The sequence below is a fragment of the Malaclemys terrapin genome, chromosome 4, assembly GCF_027887155.1.
Source record: "Malaclemys terrapin pileata isolate rMalTer1 chromosome 4, rMalTer1.hap1, whole genome shotgun sequence".
Lineage (NCBI taxonomy): Eukaryota > Metazoa > Chordata > Testudines > Emydidae > Malaclemys > Malaclemys terrapin.
In genome coordinates this window covers 98,523,684-98,542,857 of record NC_071508.1, presented here as the reverse complement: position 1 = coordinate 98,542,857, position 19,174 = coordinate 98,523,684, and the positions used below count along the sequence as shown (strand labels likewise).

The following is a 19,174-nucleotide window of genomic DNA, read 5'->3' as shown; positions in this document are numbered from 1 at the left end:
CAATTACAGACAGAACTCTCTCACAGGAAGTAAACAAAGTGAAAATGAGAGACTGAGTGGATTTGAAAAATTTAAGTATAGCTTGAGATGTAAAATGAAGTTTGTTTGCTATCCTTTAGCCAGGCACAGACCAACAATCTCATTTAATGTTACACAAATTCCCTGTGCCTTGGAGATCTTTGCTTAGGAGCAGATAAATATAGTGTCAGTATGGACTTCAAATTACCTTTCAGTCTTTTTGAGAGTGGTTCTTCCAGGTTAAAGATGAGGAAACTGAGATGTATGTATAGAAGATGCCTGCATTATGGTGTACCCTGGGAGGTAATATGCAGTGTGGGGACTTCTTGTTTCTTAAACACAAGAAACTGCCTTCACAGAGCTACAATTATCTATTTTAAGTTGGAGAAGTCAGTTGAGATTTTTGCATTAAGCACCTCAACATCTCTATAACAAGTAATTCCTTTTAAGGTGCCAAGACAAGATTATTTTTTTTTAAGACCCTTTAAAAGTTAGGGAAAATAGAATTAGATCATTGAAACGTGTTATGATGTGGAAATTGGTCTTTAATGGGTCTGCTGAAGATCATAATTTTAATAATAGCAAAAATGTTAATACTCTCATCACAGCAAAGAAAATCCCTTCTGTTGTGTTACTTTTATTCAAATAGCAGCAATGTGGTTTATGTTGAAGGACACTCAGATGAGCAGTTTAGACCTTAATTTTCAATAGTTTATAAAATGGACCTTCTTTTAATAAATCCTTCACGATTGCTTTACTGTACTAAATATTAGGGACCTGATATCTAATTGGGTATATTAGGTTGCTGGCAGAGATCATATCAATCATACCAGATCAGAATTTAAGTATTGTGTTTATTGTAAATCTCATAAACAAAACTGTGATTACAGTACTGCATAGCTTGTGTGAACAGATTTGATTATGCATAAAACCTGCAGTGCAGTGACTTTTTCCTTTTGTCACTCCAATTCTGAGTGACTTTTCATCTAAGTTTCTCAGAACACCACACGGGTAAGATACAGTGGATATATGTTTCCATGCAATAGGAGATACCTGATTAGTTCTCTAACTCTCTACCTTAGGTTTTTCTATTGAACCTGTAGCTATCATATCTAAATACTTCCTGTTCTTAGGCAAGTCCCTGAGATGCTGGCCACTGAAGGTAGGAAACTATGTCCATGATTCAGCAAGATATTTAAGCATGTCCCTAACTTTAAGCGCTTGGGTATTAACATCATCGTTTAACATTTATATTGTGATAGAATCTGTATGCTACCCAGGTGGGATCCTATTGGGCTAGACACTATACAAACATATGTAGTACATAACAGTCCTCTCATTGATTTCAGTGCGGTTACTCACATAGTTAGTTAGATATGTACTTAAGTACCTTGCTGAATCAGGGTCTATATCTCTGAGAGAGAGTGAGGGGATGGGGATATAGGTTAATACATTTTATATATGAGTAAAATGGCGCACAGAAGTTTAAATGACTTGCTGAGTGTCACCAGACTTTGCAAGAGCTGGGAACTGAGCCCTGAATTCTGACTCCCAGTCCCCTTCTCTGACCATCATCATACCATTTTCAGAAGTTGTATTTGTGCTCAAGTACACATTTATATTTACACTATGTAACCATAAAGAAATGTAAAATTTAGCGCACACACTACACAAGTGTCGCTAAAACCCAGAAATATGTCAATCAAAACAAGTTATAATAAGTTAGAATTATTTACATTATGAGTGGAACTTATGTAACTACATAAGAGACTAAAATTGTTTATCCATAATAAAAATATTTGAATTATTCAAAGCTTCTCTTGTTTTCTTGACTACCTCTGGTTTCTTTTGACTTTATGTAAAATAATAATTTTAATTATTGCTTATTTATGAACATAGAAATTTCTAAACATATATATATACACACACATACATACCCACACGTGTATACACATAAACGTTTTTAGATTGGCAATAGTTCTTTTGGACTAGTCTTTTCTTTTTTTTAATCAAGAGTAGCAAATATCTGTGTTCTTTTTGGTTTGTTTTTGATTAGCATGGCCTCATCCATCACTAGTCTTTGATATGAACACCAAGAAGTCATGTCCTTTTTGTTTTAAATGATAAATATGACTTTGTCATGAATATTCATATGCATTCCAGGATTTACATCTGAATTGTCAAAAAGTAACTGCATAGCTTCTGTGATGTGTGACATTATTAGTGAAATAAAGTTTTTTAATTTGTCATGGATAGGCCTTAGACACTGACGTTACAAGGCTGTGTTAGCTATGATGCTGAAGAAAAGTTGTCCTTCGCCCACTGTTTTTCTAAGATTTCTCGTTTGTCAACAAGAGGCAATCTGCCGCGGGAGGGTCTCTGCAGATATTCCTATTTGCGTGGTCTGAGCCTGTCTCTTCAGGTTTCATTGTTTAGGTCTGATGTCTAGTTAGTTCTTATCAAAACTAATACCATCTGAAGTACCAGGCTTCCAGTGGTCACACAACCAACATCAAGATTTCTTCAGTCTGACTATTATTATTAAAGACAGTATCTCTTTAAACTTGAGCTTTGTTTCAACGTCTGTATCAATTAAATCTTGTAAATGTATTTCTTTGAAGGATTCACTCTGTGTGTGTGTGTGTCTGTGTGTGTCTGTGTGTCTGTGTGTAATATCTGAATTATATAAAGTATTACACATTTGTAATTATAAATTATGAAAATACATATTTTGAGCCTGACAATTTAAGGCATTTAATTCCCTTTTATTTTAGTTCAGAAGAAGTTTAGTGAAAGTTCCCATGAAAAAGGCTGTGCATTCCCATAATAACTGGGTCCATGATGAAAATTAGCTTATATCCCTAGAGGTTAGGATTGTAGTCTTGTTTGATTTCTTTATGTTCTGGCTTTTCAAATAGGTAACAGAGTTCATCAATTTAATTTAAAATTTCTAATTAGAATTTAAAACCAGGATAAGTAAAAGAAAATTATTCTTCTGACTTCCAATTACTAAGTGTTGTGTATCTTTATATGGATTTTACCTCTTATGCGTATGATTTTTAAATTACAAACAGTCTGTTTCCTAATTTTGCTGAACATTGCTGAGTGCAGCAGAAAGCATGCTTTCATTTATTTGCTTCAGAAGGAAAACTGTTTTGTATCCTTGAAATACAGCCCTGCACATTAATTGAGATTTTTGTCCTATAGTGAGTGAGAGTTTTTGAGACACTGAAGCTCTAACCCAACTTGAAGAAGGCAATGATGGCAGTGAGCTTCTGTCCAGAGTTAATCAGCTGCAGAATTTGTAAATTTCATATGTGTCAAAGTTGAAAATGTTAGCACTCTAATAGAAGCTTGAAAAGGTTAGATCTGATAAAAGCCGTCAGCAGTTAAAGAAAGTGATTTATGGGACTGTAATGACACAAAATGCCTCATTTATCACTCATCTATAGATAGGTTAAGGTTTCTGTGTCATACTTTAAAAACTTGACCACTTAGAATTGTCAAAATAGGTACATAATTGCCCATCATACATTTCAGTTTGAATTTCCTTCACTTGAATTTTGGTAATTTTATATTCGATTACTGTTGTACTTTTCATATTATTCCTTTTAAAGTCATTCATATTTCATATTTGTTTCAAACTGTATGGTCACTGATCTGTTAGAACTTTTATTAGCTAAATCTGTTGATCTGAGTACTATCCAAATCTTGTTGATTTACATTTTCATTTGACCTAACTTATTTTCTTTTCAGTTAACATTTCATTTTCATTTGTCTACTAATTTCCGTCAAGAGTTTACAGATCTAATTCATTCTGTATACTTCCCCTTAAAACTATAGCACAAGATTTAAATGTGACAGTTATTAATATGTTTACAGTTCCAGCAATTTAAGTTATTGTTTAGCTCCACACAAATTAAATTTAATCAAAAACTACCAGTCCTGTTAAATGATCCTAAAAACAAAATATAAAAATGTTAGCAGAAATAATAAATGTACTTTTTCTTGACCAGATTTATTGAGAATACCAGCTAGCATTTTTCCTATACACTTTAAAAAATGAAATTAAAGTCAAAATATCAAATTTCAAATTTGTAGACTGTTTTTTCTTAGTGTTTACAGTTTTGTCAGAATGATGGTGAGCAAATACAAACAAAGATAAGAATTTATTAGAAAGCCATACAGAAGACTACATTTAGAAAGTGCAGTAGTTATTTGAAAGACAATGCTAATATTGTCAGTTGGATTCAGAAGGACATAATATAAAAATTAAATTGACACTTGTATAAAAAATTAAGAAAAAAAGTTACCTATCTCTTTCAAGTATAAAATCAAGCAGGGATAAAAGAACAGTCCAAACTGAATAACTTATTCATTTATTTTATAGAACAAAAAAATAAACTTACATTTTTGTCATCTTCGACAATTTATGACCCCAGTTGTACAGTATTCTGTTTGTTCAGCGATGACCTTCCAGGTTCGATTTAAAAAGAAGTCAGAAGCATTTGTCATGTCTGCTCGATCTTGTCCAGAGGTACCTATTATAATTGTAAAGGACTAATAAGGTTGTTCATAATACAACATGCTGACAACTTTTTAAAAATTATTTTTCTTATTCTCATCTGTCTTAAGAAAAAACATAACTTAGTACAACATATCTTTTAACATTTGATTGAGACAACAACATAAAGAACTTCTGCCACAGAAACTAGATTTACTTGTAAGGGATATGCTGTATGACCAGCTAGTCTCAAATTCATATTGAATATTTCCTAAAGCATTTCTGTAGCTAAGATACACTTTATACTTTACATCTTGTATATAATTGCTATATAGAAATGTTTTGACCGTATACATGCTGAATTCCTTTCATAATGCAAAAGAAACTTCTTAATAATATGTTTCTGTCAAAAAGGGTGCAGTACATTAATATAAGAATACTTCAGTTTAAAAAAACTGCAGTTTAAGAAATTTCTGTTAGTTTTATCTGTTATAACATTTTATAAAGCATATGTCTGTTGCTCTAAATGTATAATGGCAAATATTTATTATAATACATTTACCAGATTTATTGTAATTACCATATGGTAATTCCTTCAATCCACATATTGTCCTCCTCACACCTCTCCCTCCATTTTCTTTATAGTGCAAAAAAACACTATTAAAAACTAAAATATTACTGACAAATGTGTGTTTGATATAAATGTTTACCTTTCTTGTAGGATAGCTACCAATGTGGTAGTATTGTCAAACTACCAGAGATCATTTAAATATATTAATACAGCCAAACAAAATGTTTTCAGTCCATGCATTCTGTAAATTCATTATGTGATTTCAAGAGGGTTTTTTTGTTGTGTTTTTTATATTTACCATTGAGACAAATTTATGTTGCATATAGTTGTGGTTGCTAAACTCAAAATTGTCTCAGTTCATGATTTTTTACAGTGTGCTCTCTTAACTGCTATGAAGAAATGTATTTAAATGCCTTAATTACAGGGCAGGAAGAAGAGAAAGCACAAGTCTCTTAGCATATGATCTTTCAATTGTTCACTAAAGGATAAAGAGAGCATTCAAGCGTGGTTTAGATAACTGTCAGCAATAATAAAATGCAAGGTAGTTTGTAGAGCCTTTAAAGACCTTTCAGAGAAATAGATTTAATTAAAAAGTAAAATAGACTTTTTGTTTCAAAGAAATTTAAAGTGTTATAAAATTTCATAATGTTAATACATTCCCAAGGATGAGGAAAATTCTGATGTGAAACTATTGTTTGAGTCACAGAACAGTGAATCATATATTTAATTTTCTTTAGCTTTTAATTTAAGAGCTATATGTAATACATTAGAGTACATTTTTTTTATTTAAAGAATTAGAATTATTTGACTTTTTCTGTAATTTTGAAAATAAATCTGCTGCCCTATTAGGTTTATCATCTCAAAAATTAGGTGAACAATTAACTTGGTAATATAAAGGTGTCTTACTACAATTAAACGCAAAAATGGTCAGCATAATTTAATAGACATTTTGTTCACAGCAATGAAAGTGTGTGGGAGTGTACACACTAGATGCATTTATTAACCAGAGGTATCTAGATAGGGTATTATGTATTTATATTTAAGAGTGTATTCCAAGTATTAATATTTTCCCTCTTGAATGAAGTACCTTATGTTTACCAATAATATTTTCACTTATGTCAAAAATGGTGAAAGCTCGTGTTTTTCTTTGAAATTAGTCAAAAAGTTTAATTAGTACTGTATCTGAGAGCTGCATTGAACTAGATTGCTTTTAGCAAACTAGTTGTTTGTAAATAACTCTGACTTGTTCTCCTTTTAGAGCTAGGATCCCTTGCTCAGTCTGATCCTTTCCTGTGAAGATTTTTGTAAGTTCAATTTGCTCGAACCCTACTGCATAGACATCATTTATATTGACCAGTTGTTTTGTCATAGCACCAAATTGTTCTATGTGCAAGTTTTCTGTCTTTTAGTGGACTTTCTCTTACAGATAAAACAACTTCATGGAAGTGCATTTTCAACAAATGTCTACACTTCGTTGAGAAACTCTTCTTTCTGCCAGTTTTATAGTTGTAAGTGCTGGCTCAGGAACAATCCAAAATGTATTAATAACAAACAAAATTACTTTAAAATAACATTGGAGGTCTTGCTAAATCCTCTAAGAAATTAAGTTGGGATTCTTAATTCACAGCATTTTTCACTATCTGTGAGTGGCAGACCATGTGACTAGAAGAACATCTACTATTCCGGAAACTGTTGGTACTTATGTTGATTTTAATTTTTAATATTCAAGAGCCCTGTGTTTCTTTTCAGCACAAAAACTTGCAGGGCATGGGAATGCTGTCTGAAAAAATGCTTTTATTTGATGGTGATAAAATTTATCACATGCTGCCCTGAAGTGAATGGCATTGGCAGGATTGTGGCGGGGCAGATGGCACAACCTCTGTTTCACACATTAGGCGGTGACCTATGGGACAAGATGAACAACATCCTGCTGAACGTTGTCTAAACATGAGATGTTGCTCTGTTCTGTATGTAGCCTACCACGCTCCTCATTACTGTGCATTCAAAGGGTGGTTGGGCATGGCAGCTCTCTCACTTTTCTAAGACGTCACAGAGCTTAAGGCCAGAAAGGACCACCAGATCATCCACTCTGACCTCTTGTATATCACAGGTCACTAACACCATCCAGTACCCGTACACTAAACTAGTGGTTTTCAAAGCCGGTCTGCCGCTTGTTCAGGGAAAGCCCCTGGCGGGCCGGGCTGGTTTGTTTACCTGCCGCGTCCGCAGGTTTGGCCGATCGCGGCTCCCACTGGCCGCGGTTCGCCGCTCCTGGCCAATGGGGACTGCGGGGAGCGGCGCAGGCCGAGGGATGCGGTCGGCCAAACCTGCGGACGCGGCACGTAAACAAACCGGCCCGGCCCGCCAGGGGCTTTCCCTGAACAAGCGGCGGACCGGCTTTGAGAACCACTGCACTAAACCCAATAGCCAAAACTAGACCAAAGCTTTACAGTCAAAAGGAAACTAGACTGCTACATGCCATCAGGAGAGAATAGGAGGGCCCATGGTGCATTAGTGAAATGCTTAAGTGAGATATACCCCGATAATGTAGAGTACAAGTAGCATAAATCTTAAACCTTTTTCTGCATACGGTATGCAGATTTCAGAGGAGAACATGTCACCCATAGTACCGATGCCAGACTATGCCTCTCTTCACATCCTCTTCACTCCTGCAGAGTTTAGCAACTAACGGCCCTTCTGTGCTATGCTGTTGTGGGAGAAATTGCTTCTCTTTTCCTCCATGCTGCCTCTCTCCTCTGTTTCCACGAGATTGCTATGGTTTTATTCCCCTTTTGTAGAACCCATAACACTCAAGTCGAAGTCTTGAAGTGTGTGTGTGTGTGTGTACACAATGGTCTTTATTTCCTCCCTTAAACTGTTTTGTAGTTTGATTTATGCTGTTAGCATTGCTGTGAGACACCCAAGGGATGACGATTGTATTTCAGTGGTAATTTTTATATGTGCACAGGTGTGTAAGAATGAAAACTGGCTACAATAAAATATATAAATCTAAATTGACGTTATTCTAACAGGTGTTTAATTTCCTCCTCCCACCACATCCCTTTGGTTCAAGTCCACACACATTCGTCCTTACCCTTGGTATCAGGGAGCTTCAATAGTTCTTACCCCTTGTCAGAAGAGAGAGGTCTGCTCCATCTTCCTCAATGGGCTGGAAGGAGAGCCCAGGCCCTCCCACTCTATTGGGTTTCAGTCCAGAGACCTTTGAATAGACAATCAAGGCCTTACTACACAGATTGCTACCTCCTTGAATCACTTCTCACCTTGCTCTGTCTTGGGCCTTTGCATCAGCCTCTCTCTAGTGTGTCATCCCTGCTTTCTTTAAGCATCTAGGCTCACTGCAGAGCTTCTTAGCAGCTGGTTCTGCTTCAGGAGAGTTTTTCCTATTCCTCTGGCAGGACAATCCCTGACTCAGCCAGGAGTCTTCCTGATTCTTACAGGCCCATCCGCCAGCATGCAGAATCCTGACCAGACTCATTTTCTGACACTTTGCTTCCCAACTGCCTTGGGCTCCATGTTGCAGGCCTACTGTCCTTCAGGGAGGCTCTGTCTGCCAGCAGTCCAACACATTTTCCACATTCCAGCCAGGCATCTCCCACTTAGTGAGAGCCAAAGATAAGCTCTCCTTGCCCTTTGAACTCCTCCTTCCAGGCTCAACACCTACTGCAGGTGCAGCAGGGAAAGGCTGATTGTGCCCAGAGGCTCTCATTAACCCCTTCAGGCATTTTAAAAATGCATTCTCACACTGTACTCTGCAGCTGCTCCAAAGAAGCCTTCACAGTTATGTTGAACTCATACTAAAAATAATAAGCCTTTATATCATAGATTCAGAGTATAAAATGCTTGTGTTGGGCATCCTTACTGCACATATTCATTTGTCCTCTTTTTTTTTTTTTTTTTTTTTTTTTTTTTTAAACTTTTGGTAAATGAGCCAAAGATTGTGATAGGCACATATTGTATAAAACCTAAATTAAATAATTTCACACAATACACTGGATCCAATCCTATCTCATTAGCATAAATAGTAGTGTAATATAAATTAGGCCCTGTTCATTCAATGACTTACACACCTCTTTAATAGAAGTACATACATAAATTTTTGAATGATCAGAGCCTTATACTGTAATTTTTGGGGGACACTTGTATGGTATCTATCACAATGGAGCCTTGATCCTGGTTAGGGCCTTTAGGTGCAAATAATAATCAGAGCAGGAGTAAGCCCAGTATAATGGTTTTGAGACTCTTCTTTGTGTTCTATGGATCATTAATTCTTGGCAACAATGTTTCAGTACACAGAGTAGACATTGGACAGGTTAGCTTATTGTGGGTATAATACATTGCTAGAAGTCAGAAGATAGATGTTCAAGTCCTAGTTCTGCCACTGATCTCTTGTGTGATGTTGAGTAAATTCCTTAATGTTTCTATGCTTTAAGTTCCCTATTTGTAAAATTCAAATAACACTACCCTATTGTACAAAGTATTATAAGGCTTGTAAAGCACTTTCAAAAACCCAGATGGAAGATGCACAGTAGATTTTTGTACAATATATTTTTTGTTACAAAATCCAACTTCCTGTGGTAAAAACTTAAATTGAAGTTTAAATCTTCTCAAAAGTCTCATAATCTTACCACCAATACATACATTGTTTTTGGAGGAACTGAGGAAACATGCGATAGGAGAGCAAGCTACACTTTGGCATAAAATATTAGGAAAATACCATCTAGCTGCCTCCATTTTTTGGCACTAATTTGTATGCTTTATTAAGGGGATAAGGACAAAATCTGTTTGGAAATTGACAAATGATCCCCTAACTGCTGCCCGGATCATTCCCATCTGCAGAAAAATCTATGGGAGGGAGTTCAGAGACAGGAACTATCTATGAAGAAAACCTCTCATATCTTTCCTTTGTGGAAAGGGTTATCTCCCATGGAAAAAGCCCTGGTCTTGCCATACTGTAGAGTCTTGCACCTCACATTGACTCTGTCCCAGGACTGCTCCCTGCCAATATGGTTCCATTGGAGCCACACAGCCATAGCTTCTCTATGGTGATGACTGCCTTGAGATCTTTCTATGGAGGTCTCCGAAAAATAATATCCTAAATTGGAGATGTTTCTAATTAATTTCCAAGGGACTAGTAAGGAGGGAGTGGCTTGCACACTGACCCTACCTAATCTCTGTCCTCTCTGCCAGCTTGGCACATGGGGCCTCCACAGAGTCTAGAGAGGGAGATGGTGACTTGAAGGTAGCTGAGGCCTCATACCAGGTGTGGAGAGTCCTCTTTATGTGCACTTCTAAAGGGGATAATCTGGGTCAATAATACATATTGTGTATTAGGGTTGCACAATACCAAGCATGCGAGAAAAAATATTTTTGAAAGTAGCCCTTACCAGTGTCATCTAGCACTTGTCAGGCTTTTTCATTTTTTAATACTCTTTGTGAAGATGTGCTGTTTCAAGAATGAGAATAAAGGAAAGTCAGGAGACAAATACCAGCTAGGTGGAAGGGAGAGTCATCCTGCCACAGACAGTTGAAATATGTACCCAATGAGGCTGCAATCCCTCTCCCAAAGTTAAATGGACAACTATCAAAGAACATGCTTGAAAAGATCCCTTATAAAAGGCTGAAACTGAAGGGGAGAGTTTACTAGAAACAGAATATCAAAGAGAGTGCACCTCTGTTTAATATAAAAGTAAGAGACTCTAATTTCCAAACTTTCTGAGAGCCAGAGTTTGGGGGTATAAGATAGCAAGTTTTGACTATGAAAGACTCAGGATATTCTATGCATTTTGGGATAGTTATATCCCATTTGTAGTATTTTATTATGACATTACTTTAATATAATAAAAATCCAAGCCAGTTTAAAAATGGGTGCCTAAAATTTGGCTCCCAAATCTATACTTTAGGCACCTATGTAAGTAGTCTAATTTTCAAAAGTGCAGACCATCTAGCAGCTTTTGAATGAGTTGATGTCAGTCACCATCTGTGCTTGAGGTGTTACTCTACATCCTTATTCCTTTAATGTGAACTAATCAGAAGCCAAATTCTTCCCTTCCTTCCCACTTTTGTAACTCACTGGTGGTCAAATTAAACTAGCTTTGGGATTAGGATCAATTCCCAGGTATGATCTCATATTTTAAATGCTATCCCAGATCAAATCTGTATGTTACAAACCCCCGAAATGTGGAGTTTAAAATGAAAATGCTGCTATGTTATCACATTCTTGGACAGTGTTAGGGTATGAGTAAAACAGGTACAGCATGGCACATTTAGCAGTCAGTGTAAATGTTTTTTTATACCTTTACCATAAAGGCCTCTCCCTCTCTTTGATATGATGTACAATGGCAAAAATGCATAATCTGAAATGACTAGAAAAATTAAACCTTTTCAGGGGAATGTGTTTATTTCTTAAAGTACAGCTAGAACAAAAAGCTACTGGCAACATGGGATATTAAATGTTTTATTTTAGATAGAATTACACCAGCCTGCCTCAGTCTCTTCGATGATATAAAGGAGTTTACGCACACACCATTCCTTTCAGTAGCTTCCACTCTGTTTTTGAGTATTAATTAGCTAGTCAGATTTTATTAGAGCGCATCTAGTTTTATATATTTAACATTGTAGCAATAGCTAGATAGTGCTATGAAATGCAGAATTTTCACTTTTTCCAAATGTTAGCCGGGGATAGGAGGTTGAAAATCAAGAGACTTGGAAATCAAATCTGCTACCTGAAAACATTAAACATGAGATTTTTCCACCATCCCCATTGATCGCATATTCTAGCAAGCAGATAATATGTATGTTTTTTGTCTTACACGTTTTGAAGCGTAACATTGCCTAATTATAGTAATGGATAATTAATGAATCGACATAACAGTTTGGCTGATGTACACCTGCAAGTATAACATCACAGATGTCAGCTGCATTGCAAGAAAACTGGTTAAAGTTCTTTAATTTTTAAATTGCATAAATATTAACAAATGCAGTGATGATATGTTAAAAAACTATGTTCTGTGTTGTAAACTGAATTGTTCTTGTAACTAGCATGGGACAAGTGTAGTATAAATATTGGAAAAGGTTACCCTGAATTTGTTTGTTTGTTCTTTAATGTCACAATTTACTTGTGACTTACATTAGTTCAAAAATACTTCCGATTCATAACCCTGTGCTATATGTGCAAATATTGCTTTCTAAAGAAAGTAGCAAATTAGGAGAAAGCTTAAACACTCACACAGTTGTGCATCCTTTGTTACAAGTTGTTTTCTTGCGCTTAACACTTGTTTGTCATAACACATTCGTTCACAAAGAATATATAAATATCATGGACTCTCTTTTATAATACTTCCTTACCACGTATTGAGTATTTTTCATTCCAGAGATATGCTACTTGTCATGGTCCTTTGGACATGTGCCAGGGAAAGATGATGAAGGGAGCTAGATATCCACATGTTTTAATAAATGAAGCATACTACTGCAGGATAAGAAAGGTTTGATTTGGGGGGGGGGGGGGGGGGAGTCCTCTGGATCATTTTAGTGATCAACCTTTTGGAAGAGGTTGGGAAATTGAGCCTTGGGGCAAGGGAGAGACCGGGAGTTGATAATTATAATAGAATTTTAACTGTCCATAGTTGCTTATTAGAAAAATGGTCAATCCTTGCTAACCATAATTTTAAAATCAACAAATAAATAGCTTACACAGTAGTCAAGTTAGGAAGCAATAACTGTAGGAAAATACAAAGAGCATTTACTTGATCCATTTGATCTGGAATTTTGGGAAGATTTGTAAAGAGTGCACAAAATGTAGACTTTGTAAAGTTGGCAGTAACTGCCGACAGATCCTAATATGTTAAAGGTTATAATCTTTTGAAAGAAGTTGGTTGGCTTTCCTGTTGGCCCTCCTATCAACTTTAACCTCCAACCTTCTCCGGCATGTATCACTACAAATAAAACTGCTGAGGTTTGACAAGAGGATATAAAGTCACTAGGCCATCGAACAGAGATCTCTGCATGATTTTCTTCAACCTTAAACTTAAATGAATACTGCTCTAAGTCAGGCTTTTTAATAGGAAGTCATAAACACTCACCCATATCACTTTAGTTTTAATAATTACTGTTTTAACAGAATAAAGGAGAAATATACATAGTAAATCATGTTTGACAACTGGAATTTAGTGGTTTTGTTATTGGTTGTCTTTGACCATTACAGATTTCTGTTATTCATTTTAATGTATACTATTTCATGCAAGCTGCATATGATATTGATATAAACATGGCATTTTGTATACAGGTTATAAATGAATTTTTAGCTCATGATTAAGACAAACCAGATGACAAAAATAAACTATATGTTTGCATTTACTCTACTGACTTTATTATAATCTCATGAACTTTAGCCACCTGTTATAATATTTAGCTTTTATTTTCCTTAACTTTTTAATGCAACTTTAAAGGACACCCTTTAACAGTGCGTCGGCTATTCAGACTACGTTTGCTAAAAGTTTTTTCCATATGAATCCTCTGATAACAGCTGCCAGCAGAATTTTTCATTTTGCCTTAGGTGAATGGTATTTCTCTTGCAAAATCCCTGCTCCTGTTACAGCTGGCCTCTGAACCTTGGCTAAAACAGCTTGAAATTCTATTACTTTTCTATTTTAGCCACCACCTCTTTTTGAAATTAGATATTGCATGACTTACTAAAGTTGTTGTCATCACTAATTTTCTCCATGGTCACATAGTAATTCTCTATACTCCCCTACGTCCATTCTCCTGGCAACAGTCTTTGTACCTTTCTTCTAGTCTTGTATTTGCACCTTTCTTTCATGCTACCCCTTACACTTGGGATAGATCTTTGGCTGGCTGGCAAGCAACCTCCTCCTCTTCTCTCCAGTCCCTTTCCAAATCCTACTTCTTTTGTGAACCTTTCATATAGTCATCTCTTTGACTACACTTTTATTCTGTGCATAGACTTTGTCTGAGTTACATGATAAGCTCTTAGGGAGGGACCAGGGATCAAATTGTGGGGGGAAGGGGAAGTGGTGATACTCTTCCAAGCTCTATTCACATATTAAGCGCCACTCATGTGAGTCATCCAGATGAGACTCCACTCAAAATAGATTGTGCAGATGTTCAAAATATAATCATGTAGGCTTTGATTTCCATTGGATTCCTTAAACTTGGTTTCCCCTATGTAGAGTTTGCATATGCCCAAGGGTTCTGTTATGCTCCTTGGGCTTGGCTCCCCCTTGGAAGGTGGAAAAATAAGTGGTGGTATCTCCCAAATGCCACGCCCTTGTGGTACCAAAATGCGATGACACTCATAGTAAATTGTGAGTGAATTGTGGTCCTCCCTCTCCTTACTTTCAGGAGGAATGAAACCATTTTGGTATTTAAATTATCACGACTGGGCATCTGAGCTAACACCTCCCTCAGATGAATGGAGCAGTATTACTATTATTCCAGCTGTTGTTGTTGTGCTCTGAAGATTCACATAGACATTTGATTCACGTTTTTTGTTTTCTTCAAAACTGTAACTATTAGAGGTTTACTTTTCATAGTGAAAGCTGAAATTCTGCAGAACACAATAGCTATTTCAAAAAGATGTCAGTAGGCCGTACTGCCACATACAAGCTGTCTAAGCCTTAAGAGGAACTTTCCTCCCTTTCTACATTTTTTTTGTGTACCACCATATAGTTTTAATTAGGGCTGTCAATTAATCGCAGTTAACTCATGCGATTAACTCAAAAAAATTAACTGCTATTAAAAAAATTAATCGCGATTCATCTCTTTTTTTTTTTTTTTTTTTTATGGAGATATACCTATTTCATAGAACTGGAAGGGACCCTGAAAGGTCATCGAGGCCAGCCCCCTGCCTTCACTAGCAGGACTCACTGTTAAACAATGGAATACCCATTGAAATTTATTAAATATTTTAGGATGTTTTTCTACATTTTCAAATATATTGATTTCTATTACAACACAGAATACAAAGTGAACAGTGCTCACTTTATATTATTTTTACTACAAATATTTGCACTGTAAAAATGATAAAAGAAATAGTATTTTTCAATTCATCTCATACAAGTACTGTAGTGAAATCCCTATCATAAAAATGTAACTTACAAATGTAGAATTTTTTTGTTACATAACTGCACTCAAAAACAAAACAATGTAAAACTTTAGCGTATACAAGTCCACTCAGTCCTACTTCTTGTTCAGACAATCTCTAAGACAAACAAGTTTGTTTACATTTACGGGAGATACTGCTGCCTGCTTCCTATTTACCATGTCACCTGAAAGTGAGAACAGTCATTCACATGGCACTTTTATAGCCGGCATTGCAGGGTATTTATGTGCTGGATATGTTAAACATTCATATGCCCCTTCATGCTTCAGACATCATTCCAGAGGACGTGCTTCCATGCTGATGATCCTCATTACAAAAATAATGTGTTAATTAAATTTGTGAGTGAACTCCTTGGGGGAGAATTGTATGTCTCCTGTTCTGTTTTACCCGTATTCTGCCATATATTTCATGTTATAGCTGTCTCAGATGATGACCCAGCACATATTCATTTTAAGAACACTTTCACTGCAGGTTTGACAAAATGCAAAGAAGTTACCAATGTGAGATTTCTAAAAATAGCTACAGCACTTGATCCAAAGTTTAGGCATCTGAAGTGCCTTCCAAAATCTGAGAGGGCCGAGGTGTGAAAGATGCCTTCAGAAGTCTTAAAAGAGCAACACTCAGATATGGAAACTACAGAACCCGAACCACCAAAAAAGAAAATCAACCTTCTGTTGGTGGCATCTGACTCAGATGATGAAAATGAGCATGCATCGGTCCACTCTGCTTTGGATCATTATCGAGCAGATTCCATCATCAGCATGGACGCATATCCTCTGGAATGGTGGTTGAAGCATGAAGGGACATGTGAATCTTTAACACATCTGGCACGTAAATATCTTGCGATCCCAGTTACAACAGTTCCATGCAAATACCTGTTTTTACTTTCGGGTGACATTGTAAGCAAGAAGCAGGCAGCATTATCTCCTGCAAATGTAACCTAGCTTGTTTGTCTGAGCGATTGGCTGAAGTAGGACTGAGTGGACTTGTAGACTCTAAAGTTTTACATTGTTTTATTTTTGAATGCAGTTATTTTTTTGTACATAATTCTACATTTGTAAGTTCAACTTTTATGATAGAGATTGCACTATAGTACTTGTATTAAGTGAATTGAAATATACTATTTCTTTTGTTTTTTACAGTGCAAATATTTGTAATCAAAAATAAATATAAAATGAACACTGTACACTTTATGCTCTGTGTTGTATCTGAAATCAATATATTTGAAAATGTAGAAAACATCCAAAAATATTTAAATAAATTCTTTAACAGTGTGATTAATCATACAATTCATAGTGATTAATTTTTTTAATTGCTTGACAGCTCTAGTTTTAATATGATCTTATTTATTTTTCATTATTTAAATTATTATTATTTATTATTAATTAAATAATAAACATGTTAAGGAAGTCCTTTACTGACATTGATGGTTAAGGATGAGCTTCAGTCCTTTATTGTCTTTAACCTAGTCACTTACTCTTAGGATAAATTATGTAGGTTCTGATCTAGCAAATTACATTTGGGCTTCTAGTATTACTGTGTGCTAGAAGCTGGTAGATGCTGCTTTCTGTCATGCAATTTTACTATGGAAATCTAAAGCAAGATGGAAGATGTATCATCCTGGAAAGTTAAGGACATGTCCAGAAAGTGAAGGACTCATTTAAATGAGTTTCTTAACTAATCAAATTTGGTTCAGTCAACTTCTCTTCCTCCAGCTAGGGCCATAGCCCACATGATTTAAATAAGTACAGGAGCAATATAACTTTTCTGCATGGGTGGGATAAACTAGTCTGGTTATTATTGGAACACCCACTCTTTTACCCAAAGGTGCCTCCTTGCCACTCTGCTATTGCCAAGGATTTAAAGTATAATGGAAGGGTAAATACTAATCTTTAGGCTTCATGGCCCCCTCTCCATCAATGACTGCTGCAAGCCAGAAAAACCTGAATGAATTCTGCTGTGGCCTCTTTATTATTTTTCCTACTTGACTAACATTTAAATAGGCAAGGAAGAACCGGCTCATCCATTAGGATCTTGGAATAAGCATGTATCCTCTAATGCAGTGACTGCCAAAGTGTGGGGTATATCCACTAGGGGGACACAAAGGGCTGGCTGAGGAGGCATGGGCAGATGAGTCTCAGCTTTCATTTAAAAAAAAAAGTTGATCTGTATTTTTCTTTTCCTTTCTATTAGTGTGTGTTTTTTTGCAGCAAGAACCTTCAAAATGTAAATGGAGTGTAACCAGTGTAGCAATATCTGAGTTTTCACAGAGTTTGAAACCACAGCTCCTAGGTGTGAACTGTCCCAGTCATTCAATGGGGGCTAACTCAGATGCCAATGATACTTTAAATGTCAACATTGTTAACTGTGCAAAGCTACAGCAGTGCAACTACATCACTGCAGCTGTGCCGGTGTAGTGCTCCAGCAGTGCTTAATTTTTAATGAGAGGTGCTGGGGCTCAAGGAATATTTTTTACATTCATAACTGATTCAACAATCCTAGAGGTGCCAGGGCTATGAACTGACAAGCCTAGAGGTGCCGGGGCTCAGCCCTGGCAACCCTGGGCACAAATTAAGCACTGTGCTTCAGTGTAAACACTACCTATGCTGATGGGAGGGCTTCTCCCATCAGCATAGGTAATCCACCGCCCTGACAGGCAGTACCTAGGTCAATTGAAGAATTCTTCCTAGTGCTGTCTACACCAAGGGTTAGGTCAATATAGCTACATCTCTCAGGAGTGTGTAGTGTAGACCAGGCCTAAGAAAGAAGTGTCCTATCATGATCTACACCAGTGTTTCTCAAAGTGTAGAATGTATCCCTCTGAGCAGGGAGTGCAGATGTGTCAGCTAGGGCCTATCTACATAAGAAAGTAATTTAGCACATACACTGGTATAACTATATTGTATAACACCCATGTGGACACTCTTCTTTTGCAATAAGAGTAGCAATTTTTGGTTTATCTTATGTCACTTGGGAAGGGGTTTATACTAAACAGAAAAGGCATTTATACAGAATAAGAATGTCCACATTGGGGGGTTTATACCTGTATATCAGTTTAAATTCACATTTTAAGTTATACCAAAGTAAGTTTTCTGTGGGCTGGTCTACACTGGGGGGGGGGAATCGATCCAAGATACGCAACTTCAGCTTAGCGAATAGCGTAGCTGAAGTCAAAGTATCTTGGATCAAATTACCTGGGGCCCACATGGCGCGGGATCGACGGCTGCGGCTCCCCCGTCGACTGCGCTACCGCCGCTCGCTCTGGTGGAGTTCCGGAGTAGACAGTGAGCGCGTTTGGGGATCGATATATCGCATCTTAACGAGACGCGATATATCGATCCCGGATAAATCGATTGCTACCTGCCGATACGGCGGGTAGTGAAGATGTACCCTGTGTAGACGAGGCCTTTAACAACAGATAGCAAGATTGCAGGGGGTGAACTTGTTTTCATTTTCTTGAAATAGGCTCAGCTTTGAACCATTTAAAGGCCCTGATGATGTACTTAAGAGGTAATTGCTGCATATGGCCATAAACCAAACAAACAGATTTTGAGGATAGGAAAAACAGCACAGAAGTAGTCAAAATTTGAATTCATACCTGCAGACTGCTATTGGCCAGTATTTCCATACTTGCGTAAATTCTGCAACTAAAAGCCAAAGATTCTGGTTTGGTTTTGAAGTTTTTAGGTTAGTCTTGGCTTTTGAGGCTAGATTTGTGGCATTAAATACTGTCTTCAATTTGAAATTATCCTGTTTCAGAAAGGAGAAATGGAAAACATTTAAAGAAAGTCAATGAAAATAATTAGAGGCATAGAAAGACTTCCTTGAGAGAAATAACATGATGATAAGTACATAACCTTGTCTACATCATTCATTACTTTATTTGGGCTTTCTTACTTATTCCTATAACAATAAAATATAGAAAAATAACCATTTTAAAACT

The 19,174-nt window shown here is 36.5% G+C and overlaps 1 protein-coding gene across 6 annotated transcripts in view; it reads left to right on the top strand.

Moving 5' to 3' along the window:
• CDIN1 (CDAN1 interacting nuclease 1) overlaps nt 1–19,174 on the top strand; it is a 181,088-nt gene that overhangs the window by 107,866 nt on the left and 54,048 nt on the right. The window contains exons 11-12 of one of the 6 annotated variants that reach the window (XM_054027940.1): nt 6,352–6,397; nt 6,520–6,677. The exons of 4 other annotated variants lie outside the window; for them this stretch is intronic. In XM_054027940.1, coding sequence (XP_053883915.1) covers nt 6,352–6,376 — 25 coding nt within the window. In that variant the 3' untranslated portion in view covers nt 6,377–6,397; nt 6,520–6,677. Of the gene's footprint in view, nt 1–6,351; nt 6,398–6,519; nt 6,678–19,174 lie in introns of those variants that run through there. One more of the 6 variants, XM_054027939.1, reaches the window with a different exon arrangement.